Below are 18220 nucleotides of genomic sequence, written 5' to 3' on the forward strand. Positions count from 1 at the left end.
GCAGTCCTGAGTAATCCTGGGGGGGTAGGTGGGGGGTGCAGTCCTGAGTAATCCTGGGGAGTAGGTGGGGGTTGCAGTCCTGAGTAATCCTGGGGAGTAGGTGGGGGGTGCAGTCCTGGGTAATCCTTGAGGGGTAGGTGAGGGTGCAGGCCTAGGTATTGTAGAATGCTTAGCAGCATTCCTGGCCGACTAGGTGTCCATACCATGCCTTCCTCCATTTGTGACAACCAAAAATGTCTCCAGGCCTGGGCAGATGTCCCTGGGATGAGAGGGAGAGGCACCGTCCCCGGTTCAGAAACACTGCCGTACCCATACCCTCTTCTCTTCACTCAACGGTGGTGGGGATTTTGCCCTTTCTTCAAAATGATGCCTCTCATGCTCAGACCAAGGGCTTTCCAAACGTGGGAAAGAGTGAAGCTGGGGTACGATTTCTATCCAATTTTTTTTTATATTTATTCATTTATTTTCTAGAGAAAGAGTATGTGCCCAAGTAGGGGAGGGGCAGAGAGAGGGAGAGAGAGAATCCCAAGCAGGCTCTGTGCTGTCGGGGCAGAGTCCTACATGGGGCTCAAACCCACAAACTGCAAGATCATGACCTTAACCGAAATCAAGAGTTAGACACTGAAGTGACTGAGCCACCCATGTGCCCCTTTCTCTCTAATTGAGACACAAGAAAAGAGAGATTAATATCAAGAGAGACAATCATTAGGCAGATAGCAGATTCAGGGATAGAGGGGTCTCTAGCCAGGGTCTCTCTGACCCTACCAGTCGCTTGAACCATGAGCTGATGCATCGCTGATGGCAGGCAGCTGTCGCGAATGGTGGGCGGCCCGGGGTGGGCATTGCCAGACAGCCTCGCCTCAGAGTCCCAGCCTGTCCCCACCAGAAATGCAATCTTGCCCAGCTCTGCAAAGCCTCCCTGTCCACTCTGTAAAACGGACTCAGAATACCTACTTTTCTGAGCTGTGATGATCACTGCAGACATTATATGGAAAACATCTCAAACATCATATGGATTCGAAACGCTAATGATGAAATTATGCAGTGGAGTTCGTGAACAAACAGCTAAGAGTTCTTGAGACATTTCTAGTGCAAACACGTCATTCTAATAAGTACAAAGAGCTGCACTGGTGTTGTGAGGAGTGGCCGATTGTATACTTTAAGTCTGTGGAGGGAGGGAGGATAAAGATAAAGCAAGTTTCTAAGGAATTTTGAAGCAAGGTTTTCAGGACCTTGAGCAGTCGGCTGCCATTAAAAAAACGTTACTTTTAGTGTTTAATGACGTACGAACATGAAGGCACTAAGGCAGTCAGGAATCCATGAGGAAGGTCATACTCTGCATGTTTCAGGTGTCAGTGGGCAGCAAGCGGTAAGGAAATTTAATTGAAGCTACATGTCTCTTGCCTTTGTTTCCCTCATCGATTATAGTTCTATTCTAAGCCACTTAAAACTACGATTCTGGAAAGGTCCCCTTCAATTTTGTTCCTAACTTTGCTTCTATTCCAACCAATACCCAGCAGATCTTGTGTTTCATGGTGCCCCAAAATGTGATGTCAGCATAAGGCGATTCTCTCCTGACTCCTAAGTCATAACAAGTGCCCTGATGCCACACCCCAGGTAATGTCACAAAATGGGCACATTGTGCCTATGACTCTCAAAGCCTTAGCACTGCGGGTCAAATTGGCTGGTCCAGGGCAGCGCATAGCTCTCATGTCTAATGACAGGTAAAAAGACCAAAAAATTAAAGAACCCAGGTGACCATTACTGGGGAACAATGGCAGGTACTGAAAAGAGCTTTACTATTATTACTGAGAGCAGACCCACCACCAGGAAGGTCTCTTGACCATCCCTTCTCTAGTGGGAGACCAGGAGGCTGAAAGGGGGTAGGAATTGAGGGGCGGGGTGGTCAAGGACGGAGAAGAGACAACTCTTCTTCCCACAAGTGAAGTTTCTTTCCCAAGCGCCACTCAATTTCAAGTGTAAATTCTTCATCCTGACCGAAATAATACTTTGTGGGTCATACTCTGTAGGGATTTATGGTTGTAGGAAGATGTCCCTTTTTTTCCAATGCTTGTGAGTTGATGGAAAAAAAGATGCTACTGAACTTAAAATGACCAACCTCAGAAGAATAATGGAATGGAATTTGAAGCACATCTACCTACAGTCTAAAAGGGGACAAAACTTCCAGGCATAAAATAAATCATTCACGGGGGTGTAAAGCACAGCATGGGGACCGTTGTTAATAACACTATTATATATTTGAAAGTCACTAAGGGAGTAGATCTCAAAAGTTCTCCTGCAAGAAAAAAATTTGTAACAATGTAGAGTGACAGATATTAACTAGACTTGTTGTGGCAATCATTTCCAATATATGCAGATATCAAATCTTTATATGGTACATTTAAAATTAATATCATGTTACCTATCATTTACATAACAATGAAAAATAATGATAAAATAACAGCGAGTGAGCAGAGGATATGTAGCAATATGGAAGATCACCTCATTTGAAGGTCTAAGAATTTTACAAAACTAGATAGTCAACCATAGCCAAAAAGAAACTCAAAAAAAAATACACACATACACACACATATGAATATAACTATATGCATATATGGGGAGATGGGGCTAGATCATTTTAGTCCATTCTTCTCAAATAGGATACTCAAGCCCCAAGGAGTATTCTGAAACATAAATAAGAAGGCAGGAAAAATTTTTAAGTAATTTCTATACCAACATAAGCACAGATCTATTTATCTAATATGGATATATTATGGGTAGAATAAAGCACAGAGTAGAATGCAGTTGAGCCTGCCTCTTAAAATAAAGCATGAGGCCATCAATACATTTCACCCATTAGACGGGGTATCTGCAGTGGCACATTTAACAAACACCATCTTGATTGACTCTTACAATGTAACAGGTAGACTCACCAAAGGCCACTCCTGAGTATAAATATTGTGATTGCCTAGGAAGCAGGTCCCCAGGTTGTCCGTTACTACATGGTACTTGGAAGTGTGGGTTGCAGGACAGTTTAATGAATTTTCACATTTAAAGATAAATGAAGGGGCGTCTGGGTGGCTCATAGTCGGTTAAGGGTCCAACTTCGGCTCAGGTCTTGATCTCACGGTTTGTGAGTTCAAGCCCTGTGTTGGGCTCTGTGCTGACAGCTCAGAGCCTGGAGCCTGTCTTCGGATTCTGTGTCTCCCTCTCTCTTTGTCCCTCTCCTGCTCGTGCTCTTTCTCCCTCTCAAAAACAAATAAACACTACAAAGAATTTTAAGATAGATTAAGATGGTGAGAAAAATGGCATAATTCTCAATCCTGAGTAATTTTCTCTGAGAGCCCCCGTTCATTTATCCTAGGCACTGCCTATGTGTTCTGATAAGTCTGTCCATACCCCCAGCAAAACCAAGGTGTAGAGCTTACCTTTCCAATTTCATTTGCTGTGTCGCCTTTGGTGCCTACTTGAGCAAGTGACAGAGAGGTGGAGAGACAGATCGGAGAGAAGAGGACATTGCCCGCTGGCTCCTTTTCACACAGTTGTTTGAACAGGTCAACTGCAAAAGCTGAATTTGCTAGTTGTAGAGCGTCCATTGTGGGCCTGGAGCGAAGGGAAAGGATGAGGTTATTTCTAAAGTGTCCTCAAGGTGTTCTCACCTGCATTCTGCCAATGCAACGGAATTCTTTTCAAACAAACTCTTGGGTAGAAGAGAGAGAGGAACGTTGAGTAAATGCAATTTTAAAAGCCTATGGTGAAGAAACCTCTGGGAAAATGTCCTAAGGTCTGAGTAGTAAGCATATGAGACCCTCTGTGTGTCCAGCTCTGCCCAGAATCTCCAAATTCAAGCCTACTCGGCCCCAAAGGCCATTCTCAGGAGTCACACCTCTTCCTCAGCAAGTGGGCAGAACAGTTGAAAGCACTCATCAAAATCAGTTGGTTTTAGGGGTGCCTGGGTGGGTCAGTCGGTTGAGCATCTTTGGTTCAGGTCATGATCTCACAGTTTGTGAGTTCAAGCTCCACATTGGGGTCTCTGCTGTCAGCACAGAGCTTGCTTCAGATCCTCTGTCCCCTCTCTCTCTGCGTCTCCCCCACTGTCTCACGCACTCTCTCTCTCTCTCTCCCTAAAATAAACTTAAAAATCAGTTGGTTTTATTTATCCATTTTGTTTCAGTTAGGATTTAGGTTAAACCATATGAAATTGACATTTTTGCAGATGAAAAACAGTTGAAACATAGCAGTTTTGTATGGTTCAATTTAATATTTAGGAAGTGTTATGGGTTGAATTGTATCTCTCAAAAGGATATGTTGAAGTCCCACTCCTGGGCACCTGTGAATGTGATCTAATTTGGAAATAGGATCCTTGTAGATTTAACCAAGTTGAGGTCATTAGAGTGGCCCTAATCCAATATGACCGAGGTCCTTGTAAAAACAGGAGAAGACACCAAGACAGACACGCACAAAGGGAAGATGGTGTGAAGACACCCAGAGAGACGACCACATGACAACAGAGCTAGAGAGTGAACTGACTCTTCTACAAGCCAAGGAACACCGAAGGTCACTAGCAACACCAGAAGCTAAGAGAAAAGCATGGAACAGACTCTCCCCTACAGCTTGCAGAGAGAGCAGGGCCCTGCCGATACCTTGATTTCAGGTATCTCCAGACCGTGGGAGAATAAATTTCTAGTGTTTTAAGCCACGCAATTTGTGGTACTTTGTTATTACAGCTCTAGGAGACTCATACAGTCATTCACGCCTTCAGGGAACACCTAGAACACAGTAATAGTCAACAAATACAGCTGTTCATGTTTTTGTTGTGAGTACCACACCTACCATGTGGAAGACACTACACAAAGTGTTATAAGGATCAACGGAGTCCCTCCTCCTCTATGTCTGCCATCTCTGTGGGCAGATACGTAGACAAGTGGAATGTGCAGCTGCCCGTGCCGTGTGAGCTGCGTAACAAATAATATGGGCTAATATTCAAATATTTCCAAATGATTTCAGCTAAAAATATGGGGCCTGGGGAAGTGGAGACAATGGCGTGTGGGAACCTAGTCCTGTTTGAGGACTCTTATTCTCTATGTGGTGTCAGAAACCTCTGTCAGTCCCTAAGAACTTTCCGGTGGGTCCATGAGGTCAGGGGCACCTGGTTGGCTCAATCGGTAGAGAATGCAGCTCTTGATCTTGGGACCGTGAGGTCAAGCCCCTCGTTGTGCATAGAGATTAAATAATTGTTTTAATTTTATAATAATGTTTAGGTATTGTTTCTTTCCATTGTCAACCTGTCACATATATGCAGCAGAGTTTCCAGAATCTGTGAGATGTGTCTTTTATTAAACCAAATATTAAAGAGATTTGAAGAAATGAAGGAACAATGTTACTCTTCTTTCTGCACCCCTTTTCCTTTAGAAAACAGTTGTTTTTCATAAAAATAGGTTATTTCTGTTAACATGTAATGGTTACATTATTGCTATTTTTAATAAATAAGTAAATTTTTCAAATCTCCAGTTTTAATTTTGAATTTTGTAAATACCAATAGAAATAATTGACATAAAAAAAGACAAATAAGTCTTTGGGATCCTTGGTAATTTTTAAGAGCTTAAAGGCATCTTGAAACTGAAGTTTGAGGGGCACCTGGGTGGCCCAGTTGGCTAAGCATCCGACTTTGGCTCAGGTCATGATCTCATGATTCGTGGGTTCAAGCCCTGCATCAAGTTCTCTGCTGACAGCTAGCTCAGAGCCTGGAGCCTGTCTTTGGATTCTGTGTATCCTTCTCTCACTGACCCTCCCCTGCTCATGCTGTCTCTCCCTCTCTCTCAAAAATAAATAATAAAACATTTTTTTTAAAAGAAAAGAAAAAAAGAAACTGAAAAGTTTGAGAACTCCTATTCTAAGAAAAGTTCTACGTATCTGTTCAATCCAGTCATTACTGATCAAACCTGAAGGCACCTAACCCAAGGAGTCAGGGCACAAACCTTTCTTAAACAGAGCTGAGCTGTGTGGACTGTTGAGCCTCTGCCTGAGACCAGGACAGGACTTTCTAAGGGACCTAGAAGGATATTACTATCCCTGGAGGATAATGCACAGGCCAAATCTTGAAGCATCAGGTACTGTGTGGTCACACACACAGACACAAGAGCAAACCTGACATTGGAGGATTTCTGATGGGACCTGCTCTCCAGCATCAAACTGTCACCACCCAAGACAGAGGGCTTCCTTCCACCAGGACCTAAAGAGGTGTTAGAATCAATGCATGCATAGGATCTCACTTGTGTATCTCATGCCCAAATAAAAGTTCAAAATTCAAAGATGGGAGAAGAAGACCAAGGAAGGAGGCCCTGGTTTTGAAATTGGTTTTCAGAATCTGCCTTTTATGGGACATGTGGCTTGTGTGTAGGATGGATTTAAGAAGTTTATAATGTATCTCGGAGTCTGTAGAAGCAAATTCATTTGCAAAAAAAAAAAAAAAAAAAAAAAGGTTTTGTTAACCCATTCATGCTCACTGGTCATCTCCAATGATTTCTTTGTCCTTTGTTTTATGTCCCCAGTAAGAACAGCTAAGTGAACTTAGGTCGGTGTTCCAAAAACCTACTACAAAGTAACCTTGAATCTTAGATACCTTTGGGGCCCGAGACTTTCTCCTCTCTCTGGGGTGGGATCTGCTCAGGATGACTGTACTTGCCCCGGCAAAGCAGCAGCCCAGCATCAGGGGTACGGAGAGCAACGAGACAGAAATGGAAGCAAGCGGGGAGTTTTGACCAGTACGTTCCACCACGAGGAAGTTAAAAAGAAACTTCACAAAAGGTTTGGGGAATCCATATAACAGACTTTTAGCACACGAAGTCTGGCTTTCTCCAGCAGCAGATTTCACATTGATGGTGCTGAGCTCATCAACTAAAATTCAACATGAGTCCTTTCTTCATCAAACAGAAATGCCTAAATGAGCTATTTCTTCACCAAAGAGAGAAGCCTGAAACCCAAGTCACTGCAGACTTCTCAAAGCTTTTGTAACTTGAAACCTACTCACATTAATAGTAGTATGAAAACATATGAATTCTGCTTGAACAAACACCAGTAGTTCTTCCCAGCATGTACTCCTATCCTCCAGGAAGAGAAATCAGAATAATTTTGCATAATCGATAACAAACCTTACTTTTAAAGTGTGATTTCCTCTGTGTATTTAAGGCCTTAGAGTAATCTGCTAAGGGAATTTGGACTGCAAACATCTAGAAGTGGATCAAAGGGTAAGGAAGTGTTCGTTTTACCATATTGTTCAAGTGAAGCACTACTCATTCACCCTTTAGAGCATCTGAAGATAAATTTAGTCTAAATGGTTCTGTGCAACTACACGATGATGATGGGTTTTAGTAGAGTTGATTACACAATATAATTAACACGGTGTTGCAATTCAAGGCTTAGATTTCCAGTCCCTGATGGAAAAATGTAAATCAATACAGGTCTAACGGCTGAGGCTTCCCCACAGGGGCAGACCCTGCCTTTCAAGAGTCTGTTCCTTTGCATGAAAGCCCTCAGTGTAGGCGTCCAAACAGGTGTGCCTCCTTATCTGTGTGCTGACTAGCTCCTTTCTCAGAATATTCTCCCATGAGTTGGGGAAGGTCATATAGCCTTAATATCTGAGGTCCCAGAGAACGCAACATTGTTTGATGCTTGACGAAGGAAGAGAAGATGTGTGTACACAGAAATTGTTATAGAGGCAAACAATCACCAACCAAGCAATCCATCAGATAGTTCATGGTAAATCTGATTGCCTGCTTGGTGAGTAGGACCACTTAAGGACCACTTAAGGCCAATCTGGGGATGACTTTGGCCACAGCCGACTGCCACCTCACAGTGCTGCAAGACAAAGTGTGCAAACAAATCCAGCAATGTAGTAATACAAGCCCAGGAAAATGCATCAGGTCCTACACGGACCATTTTGCACAAGTAATGCTATAAAAATTATGGGTTCAAGAGTAGAGGTTAGCAAGTCCTACAAAAATAAATGTGCTAAAATCACCGCGATTTTTTTGCTTTACTTTTCACTTGGTCACAGAGAGAACTTCTGCCATTTTCATGGAAACCCTCTGACAATTGTAACAAAAAAGAGATTTTTCATAACAGCTCCAACATAGAAAACACGACATGTTTTAGTCACTTAAATGTTTAAAAGGCACTTTTACTTTAACCAGAAAAAAGTGAGGTGGAAATTTGAGTCATAAATACAAATGCAACAAACAAAAATCTAAGAATTTATCACAAAGTTGCCTATTATTTGTGTTATATTCCAAAATCACAAACCTTTAAAGGGCGGCTAGATCTTGGAGTGGATCTAGTCTGGCTCCTCCTCTTCATGTCACAGGGAGGAAAGTGGGGTGGACAGAGATGAAGTGATTGTCCCAGGCCACCCACACAGGGAGGGGAAAGTGGTAAAACCAGACTCTCATTTCCACCAGCTGCCAGCCAGGTACTTCCGACCACACCTCATCACCTGCCTTCTCCGAAATGGTGTCTTTGCTGAATGTGTCCTCTCGCATGCCTTCGGAGTTCCAAAAATTCTACAAGTCCTGAATTACCCCTTTGGAGATGCCAAGAGACTTTGTATATTTTTTTAAATCAACACGAAACTTTTTTTTCCCATTTTCAAAGAAGTTCCCATTCTCTTTCTGCTATTTACATTGCAAGCTATTCATTTGATATTGCTCCCATTCAATAAGTATGACCTGAGTACCTACTGTGTGTCGGGCACGGAGCTAGACATCAAGGAACCACAGGTGAACACACACTTGGGTCCTGCCTCTGAGAAGCTGTCACGGGGTATGACATATGCGATAGTGCGATTAGTCTTTGGATGGGGGCACAAGTACTTCGGGAGAGAAGCCCACTCGTAGGAGGATCTTAGTGCGATCACCTCTGAATCAGTTCCCTCCAAGTAAATCCCACTAAAGATGAGTCCTCAAGGTTAAGTAGCAGTCAGTCATGCAAAAGTGTGTGCCACGGAGAATGGACCCAATTCAGAGAGTGCATAAAGATTCCTAAAGTTTCTTTTCTTTTAATTTTTTAATGTTTATTCATTTTTGAGAGAGAGAGAGAGAGAGAGAGAGAGAGAGAGAGAGAGAGAGCATGAGTGGGGGAGGGAAAGAGCAATGGAGACAGAATCAGAAGCAGGCTCCGGGGCTCTGAGCTGTCAGCTCGAACCCACAAACTGTGAGATCACAACCTGAGCTGCAGTCAGACCCTTAACCGACTGAGCCCCCCAGGCGCCCCAAGATTCCTAAACTTTTTAATGCATCTAAGCCAATGGTCCTCAAACTTTTCATCTGTAGACCATCTGGGTGAGATAAAGACCTCATGGGCAGGTCGACCATAGGTCCTGTCTTGCCTGAGACAGTCCTGGTTTATCCGTGTTGTCCTAACATTAGCAAGAGTACCCCTCTCCCTCTCACACACGCTGTATTTGAACAAGATAAGTTCATTCTACCAATAGATCCATTCTTCTATGCACAAGTACACATGCATGCACACACGGCTATGTACGTAGTTTTTTCAGTCCTTCACAACTAATTTTTCACTGTGTCAGGTTATTGTGGAAATCATTTAGCTTAGCCTGCCTCAGTTTACAGATGAAGAAAGACGCGGTGAATAAAAAAGCCTCTAAGTCTTTGGGATAGCCAGTCCCTAGGCGATGTCCCAAGAAACCTTGCCTGTAATAACCACAGTGGAGCATGCCTAACAGCCCAGTCTCTGCTGTCTGCACTCACCAGAAGAAAAAGTCAGAGCCGGATTAGGAAAATAGGAGATCTTGCAGCTTCTGCAGTGTGAATGAATATCATGAGGATTAAATAAAGTCATGAAATGAGTCGATGTGTGTGAAAAGCGCTGTGTCAGCAGGAAAGGATAGCGCAGCTATTAGTAATAAGGTCAATGGCTTCACTGCCAATGGCGGGGAGCCTCTGCTATGCTCAGATACTCTGTTTAGAAGCCTGATCTTGACCCCCAAGCCTTCCCACTGCTGCCTAACAGTAAACTAGGGTCGGGCTGGCTGTCCCAGAATGACCGAAATTGCTCTGACTGCATACCTTCCAAGTCAAGCAGACGGATGGCGGTGGCAGAGTAGAAGGCATTAGGAAGCAAAGAAACATAACCGCTGTGTCATCCAGAGAATGCACAGGCAGGCTCCATCTCTTCACCCTTCAAGGAACCCATGCAATACTTGCGCATACTGGTGGGGACTGAGATTTGGGGCACACCTGATTCTATTCAAGACCGCTTTAGTGACTTAGGGGTGAAAAGCTAAGGGCACCTGTGCAGTCGTGGAAAAGTCCACAAGCTGTGAGTCAGAAGGCCTGCATTCTACTTCAGCTCCCCACTTAGAAGCTGTGTGACTTTGGACACCACCTCACCCCTGAACCTCCACTCCTCATCCACAAGTACAAGGCTGAGCCGTAGCGTGGCTAAACCCCTCAGCTCCACAGATCTGTGTGTAATCTGATCACAAGCCAACCGAACACCTGGCTTGTTAAATCGATCCTTAGTATATAATAGGCTTAAATAAAGCCATAAAACCCACAGTGTCTATCAGGAAGAAACCATGAACCGGACCCTTTGGAAAGTTGCCCAAGAACACACATTGGAGGGGTGCCTGGATGGCTCGGTCAGGTAAGCGTCCGACTCTTGATTTTGGCTCAGGTCATGATCTCACGATTTGCGGGTTTGAGTCCTGTGTCAGGCTCTGTCCCGGGCATGGAACCTACTTGGGATTCTCTCTCTCCTTCTCTTTCTGCCCCTCCCCTGCTCTCACACCCACATGCTTTTGCTCTGTCACTCTCTCTCAAAAATAAACATTAACAAAAAACAAAAAACAAAAACGAAGAACACATATTTGAAATACATAAATTGTTTCAACCATCCTGAAACCCAGAAATAGAGAGGGAGAGTAGTCTCCACTCAAAACATAGTTGCTAGTAAGTGAACAGAGACCGGATGCTTTAAAATCCCGAAAAGAAGAGCAGTTCCAAAACTGAACTCTCGTCCAACCAGGAAGGTGAGCCAGACTCTCAAATGCCTTCACCATCTCTCCAGGTTTTCAGCAACTCTCCATTCCTGAATTCGTGTTACAAAACTCATTCTGAATTCCCAGACACTGCTGAAAACATCCTCCGAAATACTTTCTCCTCCTGTTGCTCCCTACCTGGCATTGCCGGTTCCCAAAGGACCAAGAACTCAGAGTGCCGCCCCTGGCAGCCCTATGGCCCACAGCCTACCCTCCACAATCCCCATCATGGCAACCGGCCTCACCACCTTGAATCCGCTCCAATAATTATTTTGTTTCAAGAATCAAAGGGAAATCGCTGGCCCTGCTACCGCGCTTTGCTCACCTGGAGTCACAGTTATCCTGGAAAACGCACAGCAGAGCAAAAAGAACACGAGAGCCTCCCAAGGACCTGGATGCAGGAGCAAGCCTCCGTGGGGCAGAGGCAGGGCTGGCTCCCCTGAGCGGGCACCACTCCCTCTGTGGCCACTCCCAGCCTGCACTCCCGGCTCTTACTCAAGCCTCTTGGCAGCTGGTCCACGATTGAAAAAAAATGATTCAGGCTGAAGTTGCTGCTGTCTGCACAACCTCCAAAGGGCTCCGACATGCTGGGACAGGAAGGGCTTTGGTGGATCCTGCCTTGGGCTGAATACATACATACATTCATAAGGGCAACCCTGGTAGGCCACGTGGGACCGGAAGGTGAAATACGATATGAAATAAAGGAATAGGTGACAGTCGCAATGATTCATACTTCTCAAATAGGGTGGTGCCCGAAAGGCTCCCCAGCCCCCACCTTTCCCTGCAGATTGGGGTAGCACATTCTGCTGGATGCCAAAGAGGTACTCCCTACTAAGCAGCATGGCGATCACAAAAGAAGGCATAGAATTAAGTAAAGTATGCTTGGCCAAGTCTGTAATACCAAATTGATAGAAAGTGCTTGAGGAAGTTCCCAGTGATTGAGATTGCACAGCTTTGCTCTCTGTGGAGCCTACTTTTTGCAGATTCCAGATTCCCTGCCTTCCTGCGGCTCCTTCATTCGGTGGGACCTACACCTGTCCTACCAGATCTGTTCTCTGGAAGGTACCTGAGACTAAGCCATTTGTCTCTCCACTGTGCTCACCTAAGATTGCCTATTCTTCATGTACCATTTGCATCTATTTATTGTACTGCCCTTTGTACCTGACTACAAGAATCTTAACCATAAAGATACAGAGAATCTTAGCGATGAAAGACCAAGCCCCATTCATTTCTGTAACACCGACTGGGTATGGACTTGATACACAGTATGCAGTCAATACATGCTTGTCTAAATGAATGAGAGTGCTTCATTTTGCTAAACTATGATTGACTAATAGCTTCCCTTCCCCCGATGCCTGGCGATTATTAACCAGGATCAAAGTCATAAACCAAATAAGTTGAACTCTGAAAGGAACATCACAGGAGCAAGTGGAGGTAAGAAGGTCTTGGGGCTCCTGGGTGGCTCAGTCAGTTGAGTGTTCGACTTCAGCTCAGGTCATGATCTCACAGTTCACAAGTTCGAGCCCTGCATCAGGCTCTGTGCTGACAGCTCAGAGCCTAGAGCCTGCTTCAGATTCTATGTCTCCCTCTCTCTCTGCCTCTCCCCTGCTCATTCCCTCTCTCTCTCTCTCTCTCTCTCTCTCTCTCTCAAAATAAATAAACATTAAAAAAAAAAAGAAGGTCATAAGAGGGTGATGTAGGCCTCTCAAAAATTACACTCCCAGCTGCAGTGGAGAAATAAGGGGTTAGGGGCAGAGTCATACATTTAGAAACTTACCGTACCATTCAGTGCTTGAGAGCCTAGACAAAGCGCTAACCTCTCCAGCCTGTGTCCTCATCTGTGAAATGAGACACACGTATACACGAAGACACAACGCGTACGCAGTGTCTGGCATTTGGTGGGCTCCCCGATGATGGTGGATGTGGTTTTGCCACTCTGCCTATTCCTCAGGCAGGCACGGGCTCAGGGACTAATCAGAATGGCCAAAAGGCTGGTGTAGACTATTCACATCTAATTCACTACAGTAACTTAACAGCTGCCGCCTTCTTGCCACTGTGACCCTAAGATTTTAAGAGACTCGCACTCAGATCAGAGGGCTTTGTCCATTCTCCCTTTTGGTGTTTGAATTCCCTCTGTGACACTCTCGCTCAGTGCTTGTCAAACCCAGACAGAAATGCTTCCGGTGAGGGGTGCCTGCGGGGCTCAGCCAGTTACAGGTTCGACTTCAGCTCAGGTCATGATCTCACGGCTCTTGAGTTTGAGCCCCGCATCAGACTCTGTGCTGACAGCTCAGAGCCCAGAGCCTGCTTCAGATTCTGTGTCCCCCTCTTTCTCCCCCTTTCCCCAGTTAAGGCCCTGTCTCTTTGTCTCTCAAAAATAGATAAACATTTAAAAAATTAAGAAGGATAAAAAGAAATGCTTCCAATGACAGGAATTCAGCAATGCCCAAGGAAACTTGAATATAATTCTGACCATTGGAAATAAATATTTCATTGAAAATATTTAGTGGAAAATGATACACCTGTTTGTAAGAAGAACCATATGCTCTATAATTCCCCAAATTATAATCTTCCTCTCTCTCTTTTATTTTCCACAAACACTGTGTTATTTGCTGCGCGTTGAAGAGAGGGGGGGAGAGAAGAAACAGCTTAAACAATGAAGTATCCATTCAGTCATCATACAATTTTATCAAACATAATTTTCTCTAGTTCAACAAAAGCAATCATCAGCCCAAATATTTAATAACCTAGGAGACTGGTTGGTGCTTTTTCTTACCTATAGGCTGAAACACTGCAAACATTATTACCTGATTACTCAGCATTTCGGCAGAGGGAGGGCTTGACACACCCCGCCACTCCCAGGAGCTTGTCAAAGGAGCTTTGTTACAGCATGCTTAAAATGGCTCTGTCTGTCTGTCTCTCCCTCTTTCTTCTCTTCCAAGAAGATAAATTTCAGCCACAAACTCTTGAGCATGCTCCCCAGAAACCTACAAATCACCAGTGGGGTTTTTTTCCACCGCTGGTGGGTATGACTCCCAGGGAAGCACATGGGAGTTCCGAGGCCGGCAGAGGAACGGAGGACCATGCGCACAGAATCACACAGGAAGGCCCCCACCTGCTCACTGAGGACCGTCCCCTCCTCTCCACACGTGGAGAAACTGAGTCAGGAAGGCTAAGGCCACTTGACCTTAGAGTTTCTGATGGAGACAGAGAAAAATGTGTTCAAAACCCCGGAGGTAGAATCCTTCGCCCAAACGATGTCCATTTCAAGAATCCAACAACTTAACATCCTTCCGTGCTGGACTTAACATCTGGCATTTGAGAGGCCTAAATTTCTGTCTAGAAGAAATTTTCTATCAAATGATAGCCTGTAATGGAAATTCACTCACATGAAATTTCTACTAAGATGCGAACTTACGGGGGAAAAAAATAAAAAACCACACCTAACACTGAAAAAAAAGTAAAGGTGAAGCAGGACTCCACAGAGTTAAACCACAACCAAATAGTATAAGTGACACAATCCTTAATACTGAGTGTCAGGGTATATCCAAGCAGAAAATTCAGCATCAAATCACTTATATTTGGTTGATGGATGTAGAGGAAAAGAAGGTGACAGTGTGGGAAGGAGAATTCACTTCATGTTGGAGTCGATTCTAAGCCACACTCCATGGCTCAGTATTAATCATCAGAGAGAAACTTCGCTTGTCTGGGCCTCAGGCTCCCGCAATGTAAAAAGGAGGGAGAGAGGTTGGACCTGTTATACTAATGCTCCTTTTAGACGTAAAGGTCAGAGAGTGAAACATCCTTTTACCAACATGGGGCCCAATATGGTTTCATTTTAATACTTTTAATATCCATCTCCTTTGACTCAAAAATACAGCTTTTAGAAATGTTTCTTCAGGAAATAATTAGAGGGGCACCTGAGTGGCTCAGTTGAACACCCAACTCTTGATTTCAGCTCAGGTCATGGGATTGAGCTCCAAATTGAGCTTGACACTGAATGGGGTGCCTACTTAAGATTCACTCTCTCTCTCTCTGCCCCCCCTTCCCCTGCTCAGGTTATCACTCTTCTCTCTCAAAAATAAAAGGAAATAATTACAGATAAAGTCAATGATTAATGTACAGAAATGTCCACAATAATATTATTTATAACAGAAAAACTAGAAACCAGCTGAATGTCCATCTATTAAAAAAATAACTATGTTTTTGAAGAGTAATGTTCACAAGATGAAGTCACATACCCATAGGTTAAGAAATGTATATATACATACACATTTTTAGAGACGTTTGGGCCTTGCTGTAATGCACTGAAGGAGGGCTTGATTTCATGTTGACAGATTACATCTGTGTGGCACTCAGAAGACTTAACGACTGTGTAGGAAATAATTTATCAGTAAGGGGCGCCTGGGTGGCTCAGTCAGTTAAGCCACCGACCCTTGATTTCGGCTCAGGTCGTGATCCCAGCCCACATCGGGCTTCACGTTGAGCCTGCTTGGGATTCTCTCTCTCTCTCCCTCTCCCTCTGTCCCTCTCCCCTGCTTGTGCTCTCACTCTCTAAAATTAAAAAATAAAATTTAATAATAATTTAACTGTATTTCTGACTGATGAAATTGCAAGTGATTTTTATTTTCTTTCCATATTTTTATCTGCCAAATTTTCTAAAATCATCATGTATTATTTCTTGTGATTGGAAAGTCACATTTCCTGACAAGTTACTTTCAAAAATGCCATCCGTCACCACTGGGCCTTTGCATCCTCAATCTCTCACTGTGGTCAGTGATTACCTGTGCTGTAGATAAAGGCTGCACAACTCAAAACAAAATTGTGTTTCTTAAGAAGTAGACATTTCAGAGTTTCCTTTGATGAGGTCCAGGACCGCTCAGTAGCCCGGCAGAAGCTGAGGTCACAGATGAGCCAAGCAACCAGGCCCACCCCGTCCCTAGATGAGCCAGGCCAAGGCTGACAGGAGCCCAAGGACAGGGGCCCAGGACCGCCTCCAGGAGGATCCCTGCCCCAGGCCCTGGGAGGGGATTGCAAGTGGGAACTAGCCCGACCCTCTTTCTCCCTCCTCCGGCCTCCTTCTCCTCCTCCTCCACAGCCTCCTCCGCTGTGCTGACTCAGTTGCGGGTTTTGCCCTCCGCCTTCCTACATGATGCAACTAAAGCATGGCAAGGAGAAGCCGACATTCCGTTCAAAAGGAAACTTGGCCATCATCGAGCCCAAATCCCTTATGTCCAAATGGCGAAACCTAAGCCCACACAGTGCCTTATGTACGAATTTTTTTTAAATGTTTTTATTTACTTTTGAGAGAGCACAAGCTGGGGAGGAGCAGAGAGGGAGGGGGACAGAGGATCTGAAGCAGGCTCTGTGCTGACAGCAGTGAGCCCAATGCAGGGCTTGAACTCACAAACCGCAAGATCACGACCTGATCCAAAGTCAGCCGCTCAACCAACTGCGCCACCCAGGTGCCCCTGCATACACGCTTTTAAAGGTGATGCAAGACTTTTTACTACATGCCTTGTAATAACCATTTTAAGTTCTATGTGTATTCCATTTTATTAATGAAAAAGAAAAAAACTACAGAGGCACAGCACTATTGAATAACTTTCCTGGGGTCACAACATTCGTAAATGGCGGAACCAGATTCCAGATTTAAATCCAGGTGATGCTTCTAACGAATACACTGTAGTCTTTTCTTTTTTTTTTAAGTTTATTTACTTATTTATTCTGAGAGAAATGGAGACAGTGCAAGCGGGGGAGGGACAGAGAAAGAGGGAGACAGAGAATCCCAAACAGGCTCCTCGCCATCAGTGCAGAGTCCTATACGGGGCTCTAACTCACAAATTAGGGGGGAAGGGGGAAAATGTATGACTCAACCTATACTATGCATGAAAGGCACATTCCAGGCTCTTCCTATGAGAACTCTAGTTCTGGTCTCTACCCCCTAAGATGGGATGTAAGGGTGGAACTTTCTATCTAGTGTCCTTATTTTCCCTGGACCTGGAGACCCTAGGATGTGCTTCCTGGAGCTCCCAACGTGGAAACTTGAGACCCGGTGCTTCTTCACCAGCCCTCATTCTCCATTCACACCCCCGTTATTAAGTGCATTTGAGCCTGGTCCCTCCCTAGACCCCAAGGCACATGACACCAGCACCTCTTGATTTATCTACACATCCTAGTCCCCCTCCTAGAGCTCACCCAGTGCTTTGCACAATAACATTAAATTAAATATGTTAAATTTGTAAAATAATGCAAGAGCAGAAATCTCGCAGTAGAAAACAAGAAGTTATTTGTAGCCGTGGTGGGTGCAGACAATGGTTGTCACGAAGGCCACTGGCGTCCAAGAAAGAGAGTTGCTCTTCTAGTGTTTTGAAACATAAAAAATTAAAAATTATAGTAAACAAGTCAAATTTTCCCTTTTTTAATCTAATTAGATCAAAATACTTATGGAACTGTTTTTTGATGCCATTGTGCTTCAGAATCTTGGCGGGGGTGGGGGAGGCAGGAAGTGGGGGGAGAGGGGAGAAGTCAGGAACGGAAGTAGAGTCAAATTACAGATTCCCAAATCCAAATCTCCAGAGATTGTGATTCAATATGTCTGGGCCCTGGAATCTGAATTCCTTTCAGTGGTTCAGGACTGGTTATTCACAGGTTAACCTTTCAAAATCCCAGGCTTCTATGGGGTTCCTCGCCGACACAGGCCATCCAAAGGTTAGAGCTGATTCTGACAGGAGATGGGCTGGTTCCCAGCTCTACCATATACTGCCTTGTGGCCTTGGACAAAGAACCAAACTCACCTCGCTCCAGTCTCCTCATCTGTAAAACGGGACGTCTGTGATGTTAGCAGCTCTTCCTAGGGTTATAATGAGGACAAAATGAGACAACACAGCCCAAGGGCTTCGAATAGTGCCTGCCACCAATGAAATTCCAATAAATGTTAACTATCATGATTTTTACTTGCTAAAAGCTGTCGCGAGATTACAAACCTCAGAGAATAGTTTTACTTATATAGTAGATATGGAGAAAAAAGGGTAGGTTCTTTTTCTTAATGGAAGAAAATTTAATAATCTGTAAAGCTTGAGAGGAATTAAAAATCTTTGGCTGCATCACATGCGTGCACAGGCATATACACACTCACATGCACACATATACACACCCGATTTATGA

The 18220-nt window shown here is 44.3% G+C and overlaps 1 protein-coding gene across 1 annotated transcript in view; it reads right to left on the reverse strand.

Annotated features, from left to right (window-relative positions):
- The window catches only part of SERPINB5 (serpin family B member 5), a 24018-nt gene extending 12562 nt beyond the window's left edge, over positions 1-11456 (reverse strand). The window contains exons 1-2 of the mRNA XM_029922637.1: positions 11379-11456; positions 3429-3603 (exon numbers count right to left, since the gene is read on the reverse strand). Coding sequence (XP_029778497.1) covers positions 3429-3596 — 168 coding nt within the window. The 5' untranslated portion in view covers positions 3597-3603; positions 11379-11456. The remainder of the gene's footprint in view (positions 1-3428; positions 3604-11378) is intronic.
- Positions 11457-18220: the final 6764 nt, after the last annotated feature.

This window comes from Suricata suricatta, chromosome 14, assembly GCF_006229205.1.
Source record: "Suricata suricatta isolate VVHF042 chromosome 14, meerkat_22Aug2017_6uvM2_HiC, whole genome shotgun sequence".
In the NCBI taxonomy this organism is placed as follows: domain Eukaryota; kingdom Metazoa; phylum Chordata; class Mammalia; order Carnivora; family Herpestidae; genus Suricata; species Suricata suricatta.